This window comes from Vombatus ursinus, unplaced genomic scaffold (genome assembly GCF_900497805.2).
Source record: "Vombatus ursinus unplaced genomic scaffold, bare-nosed wombat genome assembly UNPS02014772.1, whole genome shotgun sequence".
Taxonomy (NCBI): Eukaryota; Metazoa; Chordata; class Mammalia; order Diprotodontia; family Vombatidae; genus Vombatus; species Vombatus ursinus.
The window spans coordinates 4,440,561-4,462,170 of NW_020954550.1; the positions used below are offsets into that span (position 1 = coordinate 4,440,561).

The following is a 21,610-nucleotide window of genomic DNA, read 5'->3' on the forward strand; positions in this document are numbered from 1 at the left end:
TGGGACCCCTACCTGGTGCATCACTGCAACAGATCGAGATGATACAGGGGGCTCTGGGGTGGATTGCTCAAAGATGAATGGCATTATTTCCCATTAGAACTCTGTTCCAATAGAACTCTGTTCTATTCTGGGTTTTTTAAAACCTATAAATAAAATGTTTCTTCCTTAAGTTCTGTGTGCTCACAAAGGGAGTTGCTGAAAATACACTGGTTGCTGTCATATAATAAGTTTTCTGGATTTTCTGGGTGGCAGAGTGATCTAGAGAGGTGAGAATCCTCCAAAGTGAGTATCACATGACAACCTCTCATAAAAACACATTTGTAGAAGAATCATATAACATTAGTATGTTCATGGGAAACATCTTTTGTAGAAGATCCTTTAAATGCATTTTGTTCTACTAAGTCAGATTTTTAAAAAAAATTTAATTAATAGATAGAGGCAGATCTTGTAGTCTCTGTCTACACCTTTTAGTCAATGGGGTGAGTATGAAGAGAAAATACACCATAGAAAATACTTGGCAAGAGCTTGTCTGTTCCCTCCTCATATTTTCATTGAGAATCATAATACAGGTAGAAATCATTACCACAAAGATTTTACAGAGCTGAGAAAGTAAGTACAGTTATTGACTAAGTAGTTATCAGTTATTAATTATTAATTAGTTTTTAATGCTTCCTCAGTAGACTTTTTTAAGCTTTTATTTAGTATTTTATTTTTACCCAGTTACCTGTAAAAACAATTTTAAACATTCATTTTAAAAACTCTCTCAGTAGTCTTTTTGAGATAAATTATACTGTCCATGAATTTTTTCCATTCTTTTCCTACCATGCCTTCAAGGCGTATCACCTCAAACACCTAGTTTTACTATGTGCATTTGGTCTGATCCACTGTTCTTCCTCTCTTTGTTTTCATAAGAGGCATTTTCTCTTTCTCTTATAGCACATTAGATATCTGAGGCATTGAGTCCAAATTACATTCCACCGTCATTGATGATGAAAAACAGCCATCACTTTTGTGAGCTTCTCTCTCTCCCTGTTTCCCAATTTGTTTTGAAAGTATGGCAGCTAATTCTGGTTTCAACAGAAGCACAGAATTAATTTTAGCATAGTTGTGGAAGGGGAGCAAAAGCATCAGTTCTTCAAAATCATATTCTATTCCACTACTATTAGCTGAGACACCCCACACTTTACATCCTGCTTCATAATCTATCGGATTTACTCAATCTTGTAAAGTCTCTGAGGTTAAGAAGCATTGTTCTTCTCTTTCCATATCACCTCACTATATAGGGTCTGGCACGGAGAAGAGTAGAGGGCTGGATGACAGCTATTTTGATACTTTCCCACCAGTCCCAGAGGCCTCATAGGGTCTGATTCAGTCCAGATGTTAGCCTATATAAAGAGATCCTGGGAACTCTACTAGCCTAGTATGGAGACTACAGTGGCTTTTGAAGACAGTGTAAAGGACTGGATTGTTCTAAGAGCTGGCTTACTCTACTCTAGATTCTAGAGGTTGCTCGCAAGATGAGGTAGGTTGTTCCCAGGGTCACACCCTTCCAGTCATTCTCAACGGGAATGGTCCCTCTAAGGCCATTGGATTTGAGGCCTACTAGGCTGAAGTTTAAGCAGAAAGTGAACCAGCCATCCATGAGATATGATGCAGTAGAGTGAGGGATGTAGAAGGCAGAATTTTCCCATTCCCCGGTGAAATAATTTCCTCTAAGTTAAAAGTGCGTAGCAACACAATGCCATCTGTCAGTCACACATTGAATACATTTTTGGTTTGGTCTTTATTGATGCATTATCTCACTGTTCCAGTTAAATGTAGTCTCACTTTTCTATTCAGTTTGGCAAAAGTTGCATTCATGGAGAGATAGGGAATGGATCTATGATTTCATTTGTATACAGAACTCTTAAATGAGGAGGCTCCCTCTACCAATGAAGATCAGCATCTTCTATGCTATGTATGGTCTTAGAGAATTGTTGAAGACTCTGAGAGTAACTTATTTAGACAGAAACTGTGAGCAAGGATTGAACTCAGTTCTTCTTGCTTCCTAGGAAAGCTCTCTATCCACTAAGCCAAGACAGAATGCTAGATTGGAGCCATGTGAAAGCCCTCCAGTGTAAGGCTGGGGAGTATGGACTTTGTGCTGCATGGTGAGAGAAGTTTTTTGAGCAGAGGACTGACATGATCACGGATGCAATTTAGAAAGACTTATCTGTCAACAGTGTGAAGGATGGATTGAAGTGGGAAAAGACCAGAGGGCAGGGAAATTGCTTAGGAGACTATTATAATAGTTCAGACAAGAGATACCAGAGGAGGTAGCAGTGAAAGTGGAAGGGAATGATGGATGTGAGAGATATTGAAGACAGAGAGTCTACAAGACTTGGCAAATGATCAGATGCAAGTAGGTAGTACAGGAGAGGGAGAAATACAAGAGAATTTCAAGATTTTGAACCTGGGGAATTAGGGAAATGCTATATAAATTAACCAAATTAGGAAATCAGGAGGCTTGTAGAATAAGTTGATATTTGATTTAAGGCATAGTGAGTTTGAGGTGCAAGCAAAGCAAGAGAAATGATGTATGAGGTGTGGGCTATTGGAAATACAGGCTTGGAGCTCAAAGGAGATGTAGAGCCTGGACATAATGATTTATCACATTGATCTCTGCTAAAGTTATAGGGAAATTGTGGGAGACTTTGCTATTGCTGAAAGAGGGCACAGAGAGAAGACAAAGCTGAATTCCTGGGCCATTATTAAATCCTGGAAGGTAACAGGAGGAAGAAGGAGGTACAAGAGGGATGAGGAGATCCAGAATTGTGCCATTTCGTGAAAGCTACACAGGGAAGGAGAGAGTTTCAAGGATATCATAGTTAACAGTTTCAAAAGCTGCAAGAAGGTCAAGGCAGAATGACAGTTCCGTTGGACCCTCCAAACAGGAGGTCATAAGTGACCACAAGAGGGAAAGGTTATAGAAAATGGTTGGAGCAAAATCCAGATTACAAGGGATTGATAAGTGAATAGAAAGTAGAGGTAGTACAAATCGATTACTCTTTCGAGAAGGTTGGAAATGTACAAGGTCAAAATAAGATAGTTGTTTTTAGTATGAGAGATCTGAGAATGTTTATTGGAAGAGAGGAAGGAGTCAATGAACTTAGATGGGAAAAGGGAGAAGAATGGTGAGACTGGGGGTCACAATCAGGATGAAGATCAAGTAATCCCAGGGTGAGGGAACAGAGAAGGAGGAAGGACAGGAGATTGTAGCCAGAGAGGGGGAAATCCTGGAGGTGTTTTACAGTTTCATGCTATGAGTTAGACATGAGGCATATCTGTATTTGAGATCTTGAGGGATGTGAATCCAGGTCCAGTGGTAGACTCATCTCTGACAACTAGAAGATAACTTAAGTTTAGAAAGATTCTTCAAGGGAAGGTTGGCCACCAGGTGATGATTTTTTTCTTTTGGCCACAACAAATTAGGAAACTGTCTACTAAGGTGTGGAAGAGCTGCAATCTGCATGTGAGGGAGGACCCACACTGCCCAAATCTTGGATCTATTGGAGCGAGGCGGTGTTTACATGTAGCCACCAAACTCTGCTTTTGATTACTGTCACCATGAGTCATTAACATGGCAACGTACCCTGACATTAAGACGACTGGCATGGTTGGCTCAGAAGAGTCCAGTCATTTCAAATGTATGTCATGTTCCAGCAGTATTTTAGGAGAAAGAGGGATAGACTTAGAGACAGGAGAAACCTGAATTCGAATCCTTCTTCTGACAGTTACTAGCTATATGATAATGAGGAAATCAACTCTTCCTGACCTCATTTGGGTTTTTCTTGGCAAAGATACTGAAGTGGTTTGCCATTTTCTTCTCCAGCTCATTTTATAAATGAAGAAACTGAGACAAACAGAGTTAAATGACTTGCCCAGGGTCACACAGCTAATAAGTGTCTGAGGCTGGATTTGAACTCAGGAAGGGGAGTCTTTCTGATCCCAGGCCTAGCACTCTCTCCACTGCCCCAACTAGCATTTATTAATCACCTTCTATTTTCCAGGCAAAAAACCAGTTCCTTCTCTCAGGGAGTTTACTATCTAATTGACTAGACAACAAGCAAACACAACCTCTGTGAAGCTTAGTTTCTTCATTTGTAAAATAGCTATAACAATAGCACCCAGAGAGACATTTTGGCCTCACAGGCAGGAAGACCTCAGCTTGAGTCCCATAGTTGACACAGAGAGTGACCCTGGGTAGGTGCCTCTTCCTGCATCTAAGGCAATTCTCTAAAACTATAAGCCATAGATCTGCTTTGGTGAAAGGAGTCTCCTTACCTGGAGTTCCTTGTATGAATGAAATCACAGGCCTCTTCCCTATTGCCCCTCTCCTTCCACCTCCCCACCCCCAGAGCACCCACCTCAAAATGTTGTGAGGATTAAATGAGATACCCTTTGTAAAGGAGTCTGCAAACTTGGAATGCTAAATGCCAGCCATTATTTTTAATAGTAAAATCCAATTCTGCACAAAAAGGAGACCAATAATATATAAAGCTTGCAAGTGACCTGTGAGCCAAAACTATTATCTATTAAATAATTAATGAAGCTTTGTACTCTTCTTAGTTGATGAAATAATTTAAAAGGACTAATAAATACGCAATCTGCACCTGTTTATAATTACAAAGGGAGTTTTATGCCCAGTTATAATACGAAGAAAGAGAAAATTTACCCTTGCTTTAATCCCCAAATGATAATACCCAAGTAGTGAAGCAAAAAGCATGAGTCATGTATCTACATTTGGTGGCCCCCACGATAACTTTAGTGCTTTCAAGTGGGAGGCCATTTTTGTTCTTCGCTTTAACCACTAAACCAAGACTTCTGTTATGGGGATGAGCAATCTGCCACCAGGGCCTGAACCAATCACTTGCACCTGCTTTTTCTGGTCTTAGGGCAGATGGTACGTCATAAAAATAAAAGCCATGGAAAAAAATGCACAGAAATATATTCCCTTTAAAACTCTTCAGGAGGTTCATTTTCCTAACGCCTGATCTCATAAATATACATGTTTTATGTTAATGTCCTAGCCCTGCATTTGGTGATTGATGCTGGGGCCTAGTAAAGGTGGCTTGGCCCCATTCATATGCTCCTCTTTACAGAGTTACACAGGATTTGAACACAGCCTTTAGTGCAGAAGCTCTGAGGGCAGGACAATTTATTCTTTGCACACTAATGAGAGCCTTGAGCAACAGCTGGTGGTGCTCTGGGTCTTGCTCCTCCAGCCCCTACCCCTTAAAACTACTTTCCCACCTCTGAGGCAATGTCCACTGGCCTGTGGCAGAATAAGATACACTTGACTGGAAAGCAGCAGGACCAGCATTTTGCTGTTTATACCAATGAACCAATCAATCAATAAGCATTTACTATGTGCCAGGAGTGGTACAAGCACTGGGGATACAAAGAAAGGCAAAAAAAAAGTCTCTGCCCCCAAGAAGCTCACATTTTGATAGAGGAGACAATATGTAAATAACTAGGTTTATAACAGATGCATACAAGGTAGATGGAGGTAATCTCAGTTTGCTGAGGCCTGGTCTATGCTGGTACAGCTTACACTGCACAGTGCTCCACTCTCACCCTAATGCAGCAGACCTTTTGGGCAAACCTTTTAAGTTGTCTTGGCCTGGACAATTGTCTTTCCTCGTTCTTTTGTGGGTTCTGCCATTCCAGAATTTGTTTTGAGGCCTTATTCAAAGTTTTTTGAAAGGGTTTTGGGGAGAGCTTGGGTGAGTCCCTGCCTTTCCTCCTCCATCTTGGCTTCACCCCCATGGGAGATAATCTCAGAAGAGAAGGCACTAGCAGGTAGAGGGACCAGGAAAGACCTCTTGCTTAAAGAAGGAGTTGAGCTGAATCTTGAAGGAAGCTAAGAGGCAGAGGGTGAGGAGGAAGAAGCATAGAGAACAACCAATGTAAAGACAGAAATGGGAGGTAGAAAGTTGTATTCAAAGAAAAACAGGCAGGCCAGAGTTTCAGAATTGAGTAGAAGAGATCTGTTGAATCCAATTTCACTCTGTGTGTTCACTTCAACAGCTGCCATAGTTTGCAAACACTAATATTACTAATGGGTACTCATGCTGATATGGACTGGGCTAGAATTGATGCTCGTTTTATGCTGAGACTTGAGAGCATCGCTATAAATGAAAGGTTCTAAACTGACCATTTCCTTACAGTAGAAAGTCTGTGGCAACAACTAAATATACAGAGGGGGGAAAAATGGTAGCAGTAAGATGCCACCTAAGTGGTACAGTGGATAGAGTACTGGGCCTAGAGTCAGGAAGACCCGAGTTCAAATATGACCTCAGACACCTACTAGTTGTGTGATTTTAGGCAAGTCACTTAACCCTGTTTGCCTCAGTTTCTTCATCTGTAAAATGATCTGGAGAAAGAAATGGCAAACCGCTCCAATATCTTTACCAGGAAAGCCCCAAATGGGTTCACAAAGAATCAGATACAACAACTGAACAATAACAATGTATGGCACATTGTCCTTTGACTATAGTGCTTACTCAGGTGCATAATGGAAACTGGTCCCGACATAATCATCCTGCCCACAGACTTGACCTTAATGTTCCTTACTCACAAGACAACACAAACCTCTAGAAGCACTGGAATTACCAGTTTTATATCACAAGTAGGCTTGTGACAATGTGAGCTGATATCTAATTTGAATAAAGATGAATGTGACACCATTCACCATTTTAATAGAATTTAAGTTCTCTGAGGACAGGCATATTTGACTTGGTATCCCCAGTATTTGGCTCCATTTTTTGGCAGGTAGCAATTGCTTACTAGATACTTATTGAATAGCAGATAATCTCAGGGTGCCTGGATCTAAGAGATGGGCTTTGCTGAATCAAACTGCATTCAACGGGTTCACTTCTCTAACAACTGGAATTAAAATCACCAATTAAAATCAACTGATTTCTTCAACTACATCTAAAAGTAGAATAGAAGAGCAAGATGGCTTTGGTGTAAAACTTGAACTGTCACTAAAAGACCTTAGGTAATATTTTTTACTTGAACCTGGATCTAAAACATACTATATGAGACCTGAATATGTTCCCCTTAAACAAATGTAAAAGCATAATAATATTGTCTTATTTCAAAATTTCATCAAAAATCATGATATATAACAAATACTTCAGAATACAGACTTACTTTATTTAACTTTATGAAATGGTCTAGCCCAGCCTCCAGAGGATTTGTATCGCAATTCATCTATAAAGAAAAAAGACATTTTAAAATTAAAAGGTTAGACAATAGTTTTTAAAACTCTGTTTTTCTATAACTTTTTTTCCTTAAAAAACCCATAATTTTCCATTTTGCCTTCTGGTTTTAAAGAGGCAAATTTCAAATAAAGATGGATTTCCAATAGCCCTTTCAATTAAGAGAGGGAGAAAGAATAACTTTTCAGCATATGACTCCCATTGCATAACTGAAAAGATGGAAGGTTTACTTTTAAATTTCTATTCTTGTTGAATTTTATTTGACATATAAAATATATGTTACATGAAATACATAGAATTATCCTTGGTTAAAATACAGATCTCTAAAATATATATTCCATTTATATAGCTTTATGTAATTCCCTTTATACTATTTCAGGTATATAAATAACTAATGAAAAGATACTGACTTGTGTTATTAAACGTCTAGAATAAGAAGAAGTTAAAGGTGAAGCAAGTGGAAATTGCTTTTCAATAGAGCGTCGAAAAGGAGAAAAGAGAAGGAAAGTCCTGAATCTTTGAGGTCTTAGGTCACACTTATACTTGAGCCTGGGTCTAAAGCCAAGACTGTATTAGACCCGAAATATAGGCCACACTACTGAAATGAGATTATTTCAAAACATACATGTATGACACTGAAAATTTCCCACAAAATTGCAAATGAAAATTGCTGTGAATTTTTTTTTGTATTTTTTCCATTTAAATAAAGTTATTTTATTTGCTTTTATCAACACTGATCCCACCATCTTTGTCATTTTCTTTGTCATCATTTTACTAAGAACATTATGGCAGACTACAATCAGAATTTTAGAAGTTATATTTGAATGATGGAATCATAGCTTCTTAGCCTAAATTCAGACCCATAGGTTAGACCTGAACTGAAAGTCCTTTTACTATGATTCAGGAATCTGAGATTTTCAAACTATCCTAAGGTACAATCAAGCTTTTGAGGAGAAATTGATAAATACCAAAAACTTATCAGTGCTTTCAATGATACAAAAATCTGAATTCGCTGCCAAATCAGATCAAGCTACAGATGCTCTGAAGAGATTTGTCCACTCAAAGTGTCCAGGGAAGAAAGAAAAGATTGATTGCTGTAGTAACACTAGATGGCTCTCTGATACTACTGGGAAATTTGAAGGTTACTGAGCTTGGGAAGAGAGCTAAAGAGGAGGAAAGGGAGATGAATAGTATAAGTAGATAAGGGAAAGAAGAATAGGGGTGGGGGTGTGTGATAGGTTAGACTGCAATGAGACCTTGGACAAAAAAGGAGGATTTGTAATTCAAAATTACCCTTTGATGGTCTGGCTTTCTCTCAGAGTTTGAACTGAGATAGTTTTCTTCTCTTCCCCTCCCCCTCACTTTTGCTCTAGGTTAAATGTGAGGACAGAAAACACTTTTAAAAAATGAAGATAGATAGGAGTGGAGGCTTTTTGTTCTTCAAAGGTAAAATCAATATGGATGGATGTGTCTTTGAAAGTTCATAAGCAAGGCTGCCCTGATGTGCTTGAAATCCTGGAGTCTAAATGAACATTGTCTTCTCTTTTTAACATCAAAATAAAGACCATTAATTTTACACACACACACACACACACACACACACACACACGCATGCACACACATATTGGAAAAGGAAATGGCAAAACACTTCACTATCTTTGGCAAGAAAACTCCAAATGGGGTCATGAAAAGTTGGACATGACTGAAAACAACTGAACAAATATACATACATATATATGAATGTATGTATATGTATATATATATATATACACACAATATACACTTATCTACATATATACAAATATATACACACCCCAAAATAGCATTGGACAAATTACTCCTAAACCTAACTAGAAGTGGGCAGTGGAGACTATAGGTATCCCTTATGTCATCCCCACTTGGCAGTGTTTCAGGAGCAGCTGTGAAATGATTTCTTAGGAAGCCCACTGGAATACCTGCTGGACATTAAGTTGTGAGCTCCTTGAGGGCAAGGAGTATCTTTTGTCTTTCTTTACATCTCCAGTACTTAACACAGTGCCTGGCACACAATAGGCACTTAATAAATGATTATTGATTGAATGTTTCTTGAGTATTGACTGACTGACAAATCATGAATACTGGAGGGAATGGTTCTACAGCCCCATGGGGCTAGCCCTAGGCAAAATTGTAAAGTGGTCAAGATCTATCTTCAGTGCCAACATCTTCCAAAGATCCTTCTTGTCCAATTGCCCCTTAGTTGATTGTACTAGATGCAATCAACTAGAAGTTGACTGTACAGTAGATTGCACGAGAAGCAGGGTGGCTCAGTGGGCAGTGTTGGACTTAGCATTATGAAGACCACAGTTCAGATTTCACTTCTGACACTTGCCATCTGTGTGACCTTGGGCAAATCACCTAAAGCTTTTTAACTTCGATCTCCTCATCAATAAAATGAGACGATAATGCCTGGGGTGGCAACAGCATAGGGTTATCATGAGACTCAGAAGAGGGAAGGAATGTTGAACACCCTGCAGACTTTAAAGTACTTGATGTAAGTTACTATTACAATCCCACCTCCCAGTATCTTTCCTTTCTATGCCAACATCCTCTTGCTGCCAAACACCTGGCCAGGATTTCCATTAGCTCCCATCTAAGCTTGCCGTTTCCTACCCCCTAAGCTTCCACTTCTCTTTAAGACCAGGGATCATCTCATTTTTGTTTTGTATCCTCAATACCTAGCCCAGTGCTTGGTCCACAATAGGTGCTTAAAAATGCTTGTTGAGCAACTGATCTCATCCTTTCAGGGCCTCCTGTGATAATAACAACATTCTGACAAACCAACGGGAGAAGACTCAAATCATAGCATCCTAGAGATAAGAAGGTCCCTAAAGTTTGTCCAAACTTCTACCCAGGGCAGGACAGGAATACTTTCTGAATATTTCTGACAGATCATCACTTTGCTTCTGCTTTCACAACTCAGTTCTGAGAAGTTTACTAATTCACAAAGCTATTTACTATATCCTTGGGAAGCTCTTATTAGTAGAAAGTTGATTTTGGGGGGAATGATAATGCAAGACTTCATATTTATATGTATTAAATTTGACATAGTTTGGGCCCATGATTCCAACCTCTTGAGGTCTTTTTGAATCCTGATAATGTCATGCAACATATTAAATATCTTTCTTAGCTTTTTGTCATTTGCAGACTTAACAAGCATGTCTTCATTTAAGCCATTGATAAAGTTGTCAGACTGGATGGGGCTGAGAACAAAGCCCTGCAGCCCTCGGTGGGAAAGCCTTCTCCAGGGTGTCATTATTCAGTTACTTAACATTTTTCACTCATGGTTGCTCGACCAGTTCAAACTCACCTAACACCCAGCCCACATTCCACCAACTTCATCCCAAGGATATAATGAGAGACTTTGTTAGATCTCTTATTGAAATCAAGATGCACTATTGTCTATGGTATTCCCTGATCTACCATTAAAATAGCCTTACGAAACATTAATAGAGACTTACATTTTACAAAACATTTCCCTAAAAATGAGGTCAGTTGGGCATGACCTGTTCTTAGTGAACCAGTGCTGACTTGCTGTGATCAGCACTTCCTTAGCTAAATGTTCTATCTGCTCAATATTCTACTCTAGAATTTGCTGGGCGTCAATGTCAAGCTCATCAGGCTGTTGGAAAATTCAGATTACATGGGCTCACTTCCATCCTCCCGGTAAGAGGTATTATGGCGTAATGGGCCTTGGAGTCTGGAAGACCTTGGTTCATAGTCTTGCCTCTGACAAATACTGGCTGTGCAAGTGTGGACACTCACTTATCTTTTCAGTGCTGCAGGCAACTCTTTATGACTATAAGTTATAGACACTAGTCGATGTCCACATAGGGAATTTCCACACTGGGAATTCTTTGTACCAATGAAATCACAGGTCCAGTTTTTTTTTTTTAATTCTTCTGGAACCTTTCATCTTTACATGATTTTTCACACCCTCAAGTTCTTTCAGAAATCTAGAGTGTCATTCATCAAATCCTAGAGACTTGGGGTCATTTGAAGCAGCTTTCACTATCCTTTTATCTGGCATGAGCTTCAATTGCCTTAACCATTGTTGTTTTATGCTTTCCAGGTTGAAGACCTTCTTTGAATCAGAATCAACATGAGTTGGGTTCTGTCTTCTCTCTGTGTTCTATTAATATTTAATCACCAGAGGGTATTGCTTAAGCCATCCAAAATCATAGTCAACTCTTTATCAGTACTCCATTATACTTTAACTTATTTCAAAACTCCAAGGACCACAATTTCCTTTATTGTGGGTTCTGCTACAGACCCTAAACTCCCCATGACTTAGTAATTAGTGTTGGAGAATTATGGCCAAAAATTAACATTCTACAGCCAACTGGTAAAGAGCTTCTTTGACTTAATTAGGTGGGTCCTTGGACAAAAGACATGCTGTCCATAATCAGACCTATCCTTGAATCATTCCTGATTTGGTAGGACCTTCCAGAGCTCCATTAATTTAACCTTTGGGAGTCTAGGGCCATCCCCATAGCCTAGTGAAGCATTAAAATGAAACTTTAGTAGAGAATTCTACTTGCCTTTAGAAGAAAAGACATTTTCCTAATTATGAAATTCTTACAATAAAATCATGTTATGTCATTTCTGTTAGAACTAGAACTAACTTTAATATCAGGCAAAGCTAGCCTTAGTGAGAACCTAAATAAAACAACAAGAAATGAATATTTAATAGCTATATATATATATGTAAAGTATTAGAATTTCAGACCTCTGACCCCCAGGCCCTGAAAGCTTTTTCCATTCTTAAGGCATTCATAGCATAAGTTCCGAAATTGTCAATTCCTTCCTCCTGGCCTGCTTCCATGATGGCCCCATAGAGCATGGCAGAGTCTTCTTGTTTATGGTAGAGCTCCCAGCCCAGTTCACCTGAAATAAACCCACCATTATCATGCGATCATCATGAGACAACAAAGGTCACTGATTCTAACATACATTAGCTAGAAATCCATAAAACAAGAGGAGACAGTCTACTTATGCAATAAGTGTAAGCTGTTGACTTTCTAAAAAGCACGTTTCAGACAAACTACTACAAAACCTGGTTCCAAGGCATTCCTGTACACACTGATTCACTTAGACCAGATGCTAATTCATATATACATTCATATTTATATATATATACATATATATATTTGTGTATGTATGTGTGTATGTACATATACACATATATATCTACTACTCCACTTAGCTGCCCCTACCATATACATATGTGTGTGTGTGTGTGTGTGTATGTGTGTGTGTGTATGTGTGTGTATGTATATAAATGGTAAGGGCAGCTAGGTGGAATAGTGGGTACAGTGCTGGGTATGTGATTTGTCCTTTGTTCTCAAAGAGGACCATGACATCAGGGAGATGATTCCATGACTTGCAAGTGAATTGGATTTAAGTGAGGGAGGGCTGTGCAAAATCACCAGCCACACTTTCTCCCCCAGAGCCATCTGGGTCCAATGGCTAGATATAGATTAGAACAACTGGAGATGGCCCAGCTAAGTGCTGGGCCTGGAGTTAGGAAGACTCATGTTCCTGAGTTCAAATCTGGCCCCAAGCTTGGGCAAATTGATGTTTGCCTCAGTTTCCTCATCTGTAAAATGAGTTGGAGAAGGAAATGACAAACCACTCCAGTGCATATGCCAAGAAAACCCCAAATGGGGTCATGAAAAGTCAGACACAACTGAAAACAACTCAACAACAACAAATATAGTGATGCCCTTCTCTAACTATAACACAGAAATAGATGCGATTCTAATCCGTTGAAACTAGTTTATAATGATCCTTAACTGCTTTTTGCATCATAACAATCTTTCTAACAGAGATAGTGTCAAATGGATAATTAGTAATGGGGTTGTTGTTAAATTATTTTCAAATTTTAGCTTTCCCTGAAAGACTGGTGTAATAGGAAGAGTGCTGAATTTTGAGTCAGGAAGACCCAAGTTTAAATATTGACTATGACACTATGTCTCTCTGAACCTCAGTTTCCTGATCTGTGAACTGGGGATAATAATTCCTATAGTAACTTACCTTTTATGATTGGTTATCAAGCTAAAATGAGATAATGTACAACACAAATGCCAAATATTATCATTAAGGTCTTTCTTTAAATTCATTCTCTATCAGAGTCGTGGATTGTCTGAATTCTTTTGTTGCCTCATTTTCACTGCTATCTGCGAACTTCTTTTCTGTACTGCTTATGAACAATCTCTACCAACAAAGGGAAATGAACAGAGGAGTACATTTTCCTGTTTGATTGTCATCCTGATCATTTGTGGGTGGATGGGTAGGGGTAAGGACTACCTAGGAAGCTGAAGTGATGTTTCTATTTAATATTTTCTGAGTCAACCTCCCGCTACGCAGCCAGTATCTATTTCCCCTAAATTGTCCACATCTTGAAGGAATCAAAGAAATGGGAATTTTGAGACTGAAAAGCCTCAGGGAATTAGGGTACTCTAAGTGAGAGAGGTCATATCAGATGACATGTGAAGGAGGGACTTTAAAAAGGGATAATACTACACACTTCTTTTTATCTAAGGAGACCCTCTAACTCGGAATTCAGCAGAGTTCAGAGCTAGCAGGGTTCAAGCAGTTGGTATGGGCCTGGTGGTCTGGTTGACAGAGATCTCAAAAGCCAGTGAGAGAAGAAGGCATCAAGTTTTGGGTGCCTTCAAAGGAAGACGCCGACTCCATTGCCTAGGACAGCTGGCTGATGTCTTGGATAACAGTCTCACCTAGTCAGAGTTTAGGAGCTGAGAACAGTAATTACTAGAAACAGGTAGTGAGATGATTTCTCCTTCATCAAATCAATCAGTTGACAAGCAGTTTTAAATGCCCACCATTATGTGGAAGGTACTGAAGATACAAAGATGAAGGCAAAATAGTCCCTGCCCTCAAGTTTACATTTTATCCTTCCCCTGTGACTTTAATGGTGGTGGTGGTAAGTGGGGAGACATTGGGTGTGTTTACCCCCCCCCCCAAAAAAAAGGTTTTGGATGACCGGCAGAGAGTTAAGTATAGATGAGAATGTGTGTGTGTGTGTGTGTGGGAGGGGGAGGGTTGAACATTCAGATCTTATTAGTATAAACTATAGCTCCAATGGAGTTTTAAACTTGTAATTTCTCTTCTATAAAGGGACTCTAGTTTGGCACTGAAAGAGAAAAATTTGGGGGTCAAAGTAAATCCCTTGCATGCATACAAAGGTATTTCAACTGGTAGCTCAAGTCTTGGAGGGCCTTCTAGTGGCTCGCTCAGATACAGCCTGCATTCCAGGTCCTGTTGGTCTTTGTAGATGAACTAGTAGAAATGAACTGGAAAAGCTCCATTTCAGAGCCCCTTCTGGTGTTCCAGGCAGATAAACACTTCGAATAGCTATCAGTCACATTCCCACTTTCCTTTTGGAGTCAATATAAAGCATATATCCCTATGTGCATAGGGAAATCCCTCTGATGGCTAAAATCAAGTTTATCCATGTTTTCTTTGTTTCTTACCACCCTGAATAATTAAGAATTGGTGATATTGTAGCTTTTAATGACACAGTCATAGCAGAGGCACCAAGAAATCTTTCTACACAGATAACATTGTACACACACATATAGATTTTTTTTCACATACATTGCCTCATTTGATGCTCACAACAACTGATCTACGAATTGTATAGTACAAGTATTATTATCTCCATTTTACAGATGAAGAAACTGAGGCTGCTTAGAAAGACTAAGGGACTTTCATGAAGTCCCACAGCTACTACACAGCTGGCCTAGGACTCCAGTCTAGGCTTTGTGATTCCAAATCCATTTTCCTTTCCATTATACAGCATTGCTTCTAGGAGATATTTGAAAGGTTTAGAATAAGAGGTTCTTAACCCTTTTGTGTCATGGATCCCTTTGGCATGGATCACCTTTCTGGTGAAGCCTATGAATTCCTCCTCAAAATATTTTTAAATAGGATTACGAAGAAAACCGATGATATTGAAATAAAGATGTCATTTTCTATTATTCACTTTCATGACCCCCCTGAAATGTCCATGAATCCCAGTTTAAGAACTCCAAAGAATAGTTCCAGTGCACAGGAGAAGGAAATCATCTCCAGCATTCTGAGATGAAGGGGCACCCTCACATGTAGAGCACGCCATCCCTCCCCTGTATAACCACGGTCCTATAGTCATCTCCCTCTCTCATTCTTCCTTTATCTTTTGAACTGGTGATGAAATATTTGCCTGGGGAATCAAAAGAATAGTTATGGCAGACAAAATGTTAACATCTAGAATGATAATAAAATTTGGGTGAGAGGAATAGTTGCTTTGGATGCCCATCTAAGAGAGATTTTATGTGTGTGCACACATGTGTATATATATATATATAATGTACACATATATACATATATTATAATAATGCATACATATTCATACATATGTCTATGTAGAAAGATGACAGATATTATCATCCCATCAGATTGTGTAAGATTTTAATTAATATGACCAGATTGGTCCCAAACTCTCACCTGTATAGGATATCCTAATAGCAGTAACAGGAATATTGGAAATTGTTAAAGGTTTAGATTGGAGGAATTTGAATGCATCACTACTAAGATCAGCAGAGGTCAGTCTCTGAAGAACTCTTCTTGCTGATGGCCCCGCTACTCCAAGGACTCCAAGTTCATCTGTAATATTTTCAATTTCGACATCATATCCACCTTTCACAATTTCTTCTTCAATCCATCTGTATTTTGAAGAGTAGACATTTTGTTAAAAATCTTTCCTGGGCAAAGGATTTCGCAATTTATTTTCTTGAGGCTTCATTTAGAGACTAAAAATATTAAAGACAGTAAGAACTCTGATTAACGCAATGACTAATCACAATTCCAGAGAGCTGATAGACATTTAGGGGCAGCTAGGTGGCGCAGTGAATAGAATGCCTGGCCTGAAGTCAGGAAGACTCATATTCCTGAGTTCAAATCTGGCCTCAGACACTTACTAGCTGTGTGACCCCTGGCAAGTCACTTCACACTGTTTGCCTCAGTTTCCTCATCTGTAAAATGAACTGGAGAAGGAAATAGCAAACCACTCCATTATCTCTGCCAAGAAAACCCTAAATGGGGTCACAAAGAGTCAGACACAATTGAGATTGATGAACAAACAACAACAATGAATATTTCCTGACAGAGAAATGATGGACTCAAGATGCTTAATAAGACATACATTTTTCAGACACAGCCAATGGGAGAATTTGTTTTGGTTGACTATGCATATTTCTTATAAGGGTTTTGGTTTTTTTTTTCCAATGAGGGGGTAGGTGGGCAGGCAGGGAGGAGGCTGGTGAGACAGAAAATAAATGCTTACTAATTAAAGATAATTAAAAGGCGTAATCAATTCCCCAAAAGATGATGCATGCTGTTCCTATTCCTAAACCCCACTCTCAGAATCAAGGATGAGAAAGTTGAACAGGTCCTGCCACATGCCACCTCAGAATGGCTGTCCTACGTCTACTAGAGGCTGTTGCACAGCCCTGCCTCACTTAAATCCAATTCACTTGCAAGTCAAGACATCATCCCCTTGATGTCATCGGGCCTCTTTGAGAACAAAGGACGAACAACAACTGTCTGCTCTGCTGTTCAACTCAAGTTCCAAAGAACTTAAAAACTTGGAGATGGCTGTAGTGCAGTGGAACAGGTTTTGGACTCAAAATAAGAGGCCTGAGTTCTGAACTTGGTTCTGCCACTGTGTGAATTTGAGTAAATTACTTGCTTTCTGAGTCTCAGTTTCCTCACCTGTAAAATGGGGATAATAATAACAGTAATACCCATACTACAGAGTTGTTGTGAAGATTAAATTGAGGCAATGCATGTAAAACATTTTATAAAGTGTTAAATGTGTCAGTTATTATTATTAACCTGGATAAATGATCAGAAATAATAGCCAAAGAATAGCTGACATATAACTCTTTATAGTTTATTTTTACAAAGCATACCCTACTTCATTTATTCCTCACAACTATGTGTGGTAACTGGCAAATATCAGTATCCCATTTTACAGCTGAGTTTCAGAAAAGTAAAGTGATTTGCTCAAGGTACACAGGAAACCAATATTAGAACCAGGAATTAAGCCCAGGATTTGGATTTTTAAATTCTATATTCTTTCCATCATGCCACAGCTGCCTCCTTAAATTGGACAGGTACCAATGCAGAGAAGTATCACGCAAGAGGCAAAGTCAAATTACTCAAACGCAAGATAAGAAATGAAAGGCTATACAAAAATACATGTATTTCTCTTTTGGGCACTAGGTAGAGCAATGTATAGCGCTCTGGGCCTGGAGTCAGGAAGACCTGAGCTCAAATCCAGCCCAGACACTAGCTGTGTGACCCTGTTTGCCTCAGTTTCCTTATCTGTAAGTGAGCTAGAGAAGGAAATGGCAAACCACTGTAGTATCTTTGCCAAGAAAACCCCCAAAAGGGGTCATGAAGAGTTGGACATGACTGAAAATGACTCAACAACAACAATTTCTCTTTAAGGAAACCTACTATACAGAAACGTAGCACAGCAGCTATGTGCCATAGTGGATAGAACACTGGAGCCAGGAAAACCTGAGTTCAAACCCAGCCTCTGGGATCCTGGCCAAGAAAACCCCAAATGGGGACGCAAAGAGTCAGACACAAAAAAAAACTATTGAACAACAATATACAAAAACTCATACTTACAAGACAAATAGAGTAGGTGATAATTATTTACAGCATTAATCATTCCACCAAAAATTGAGAATGAATCAAATAGTGATTTCTTAAACATGATTTTTTTTTTCAAAATTTCATTTTAAGCCCAAATTTCTGGGAAGGCCTCCCTTCTACAAGATGAGGTTTTCACCACTACTTCAAGTCACTGATGCTTCTTAGAATCAAATGCATAATTGCTCTGGCCCTGGTAACAGCACTATAAAAACTTCAAAGACTTCTCATTTCCAGGAGCTTTTAGGGTTTTGTTGAATATCTCTGTAGGGATTACTTTATAGCTGCATAATGATCTGCTGATCTGAATATATAAAGAAGACAAAACTTATGGTATAAGCTAAAGGGAATTGCTATCTGTTTTCCTTCTCAAGATCGTTATGTATTCTGCATATAGAAACGTAACAGCTATTGTGTACTCTGTGGGGCTTTTGAAATTTCTGTCTTGAGACGTTCCTCTTCTCTACATAGAACTAACCTGTGACAGTCCCCTTGGTTTTAGATACATCTTGTCAGATCGTGCTGGGTGAAGACAACGCCATGTTATGAAAACAAATACTGCAAGACAATAGAGCTCATCTATCAGAATAAAGGTCTGGCCTTTATGCTAGAAGGTCAACAATTTAAATTTAGCACTGGACCAAAGAGAAAGTGGCATATAAAGGGAACACAGTAGTTTAGAATAATAATAATAATAACAATAACAATCTCTCATATTTATGAAGTGCTTTATACTTCACATAGTGCTTTACACATGTTATCTCATTTGATCCTCACAATAAATCCTTTCAGGAAGGTTCTATCACAACCCTCATTTTGTTTTTGTTCAGTTGCTTTTCAGTTGTGTCTGACTCTTGCGACCTTATTTGGGGTTTTCTTGTCAGAGATACTGGAATGGTTTGCCATTTCCTTCTCCAGCTCATTGTACAGATGAGGAAACTGAAGCAAAGAGGGCTAAGTGACTTGTCCAGGGTCACACAGCTAGTAAGCGTCTGAGGCCAGATTTGAACTTAGGAAGATGAGACTTCCTGACTCCAGGCGCTGAGCTCTATCTATTGCTACACCTAGCTGCCTGCTATCCTCACTTTACAGATGAGTAAACAGACAATTGATCTGAAACTAACAGACTAGTTAACTAAACCGTAACTAACAATTAGTCTCAGACTAACAGCTAGACGGAAAGGCTGTTAGTCTCAGAACATTTAAGTGACTCGTCCGGGTAGAATTCCAACCCAGCTCTTGTTGACTTCCTGGTTCGAGACATTACAATATACTTCTTCTACTTAACTCGATATGTTCTCTTATAGGAGGAAAGAATTCCAAGACTCAGTCATTCCTTTTTGGCTGCTGTGTTCCCTTCCATTTTTTGTTTGTATAGGGTACACTCATTCTTGCCTCACAACCCTATTGCCCCGCACACTGCCTGGAGCCCCACAGGCTGATAAGACATGCTTGTTGATTAATTTGTTTCTTTTTAAAATAAGTCCAGGAGGGATGTATTAAGAAATAAAGGTAATGAAAAAGCAAAAGAGATCATCAATACATTTAAAAAACATAAAATAAAAGTCAGAGAGATTTAGAAATAGTAGGTACAGAGTGAAATTATGCCTTCATTGCCTGGTAGGTACTTCAGAGGAAAGAATGAATTCTATTCATGCAAGCTTGAGTCCATTTTTTAGTTGTATCAGTTGTGTTCAACACTTCATGACTCCATCTGGGCTTTTTTCATCTGACAAGATGTATCTAAAACCAAGGGGACTATCACAGGTTAGTTCTATGTACAGAAGGGTGCTTTTGCCATTTCCTTCTCCCGCTCATTTTACAGATGAGGAAACTGAGGCAAATAGGGTTAAGTGATTTGCCCAGGGCCTCATACGGCTAGTGTCTGAGGCTGGAATTGAACTCAAGAAGATGAATCTTCCTAACTCCAGGCCTAGCACTCCATCCATTGAAATATCTAGCTGCTCCTTTTGAACCCATGGTTATCTTATGAAAATAACACTTGCCTCAGGTCGTGAAGCTCTGACCCAGAACCAGTTATCAGTAAGAACTCCCCTGGAGATTGCTGGCAGACGGTCATCTCAGCATAAACTCTGCCTTTTGGTGTCAACATGTGACTTATATTTGTAAAACCCACCTACAACAAAGGAATGCATAGTTACCTCTGGGTAAAAGGGGAAAAAAAACCTTCTATGTTTTCCTGGTACAAAATACAAGCAAAATGTTTAGTCACTGATTAAAAGGCCTTTAATCTATTCACATATGCTAAGGAATATGACTTTGGATCATAATTTTTATGTGTTAAACCTGACTAGGAAAAAATTAGTTTCCGAATTGTTCTCTTAGGTGATTGTTTTTAAATAGTTCATTCTCTCCAGTTAGTCTGCAGTTCTAAACATCCAGATTATTAGTAGTCAATACTGTTTTCAAGTTCTTGACATAATTTCTCCTCTAATATATTGCAAACTCCTTGAGGACAGGGACCAAATAGCATTTATTTTGGCATCTTCCCAAGGTGTAGTATATTCCATAGAGTAGATATGATCTAGAATGGCATATTGCATATGGTAGGTATTTGATGAATGAATGAATGAATGAGTAAATTAATGATTAAACAGAGTAGGTCCTTTGAGTAAGACCCTTGATAATGCCAGAAGTATACTCTTCCTTTAAGAAAATTCACTGGTTATATAAAAATTTGAATATATAAAAGAGACAAAACTTACAGTATAAGCTAAAGGGAATTACTATCTGTTTTCCTTCTCAAGATCATTATGTATACTAAAATAATTTTTTTTTTGTAATTTGTCTTTGGAGGCAGTTAGGTGGCAGAGTGCATAGAGCACTGGGCCTAGAGTCAGGAAGGCCTGAGTTCAAATGTGGCCTCACTTACTAGCTGTGTGACCCTGAGCAAGTCATTTAACCCCTTTTGCCTCAGTTTCCTCATCTGTAAAATGAGCTGGAGAAGGAAATGGCAAACCACTCTAGCATCTCTGCCAAGAAAATCCCCCAAAAAAGGGGACACAAAGAGTCAGACATGACTGAAACAACTGAACAACAATACAAATTTGTCTTTCCAGAAAAAAGGCTGAAGGATCCAAGAGGCCACTACCCCTGAACCTTGTGTCCTCATATTCTTATTTACCTTTGGAATGACATTTGCAAAGAGGTGATCCAACAGTTTAAGAGAATCTTTGCCTCTGACCTTAAACTTGCCAAATGGTGATAGGTCAATCACCCCCACTTTTTGCATAACTTGTTGATACTCTAAACCCACCGGCTGGAACCAGTTTGTACGTTGGAAGCTTGGCCTGAAACACAGTTTTGAGTATCATAAGACAACTGCCACTCCATTTTATAGAATCACAGAGCAAAAGTACTTCTACTACAACCTGCTGTTTCCTATGTTGTTTAAATTCCATCGAGGAAAAAAAAAACCAACAATAACATTTTCTGGGATCTAACATCTAGAATGGAATGCAGAAATGATCTAGTTTAACTGATTCATTTTACAGATAAGAAGACGGAGAGGGGCAGCTAGGTGGTACAGTGGATAGCACACCAACCCTGGAGGCAGAAGGACC

At 39.0% G+C, this 21,610-nt stretch overlaps 1 protein-coding gene across 1 annotated transcript in view; it reads right to left on the reverse strand.

Moving 5' to 3' along the window:
• Positions 1 to 21,610, reverse strand: part of DMGDH (dimethylglycine dehydrogenase) — a 102,567-nt gene that overhangs the window by 34,308 nt on the left and 46,649 nt on the right. Inside the window, exons 10-14 of the mRNA XM_027863615.1 lie at positions 21,172 to 21,337; positions 20,033 to 20,163; positions 15,810 to 16,027; positions 12,031 to 12,188; positions 7,198 to 7,257 (exon numbers count right to left, since the gene is read on the reverse strand). Coding sequence (XP_027719416.1) covers positions 7,198 to 7,257; positions 12,031 to 12,188; positions 15,810 to 16,027; positions 20,033 to 20,163; positions 21,172 to 21,337 — 733 coding nt within the window. The remainder of the gene's footprint in view (positions 1 to 7,197; positions 7,258 to 12,030; positions 12,189 to 15,809; positions 16,028 to 20,032; positions 20,164 to 21,171; positions 21,338 to 21,610) is intronic.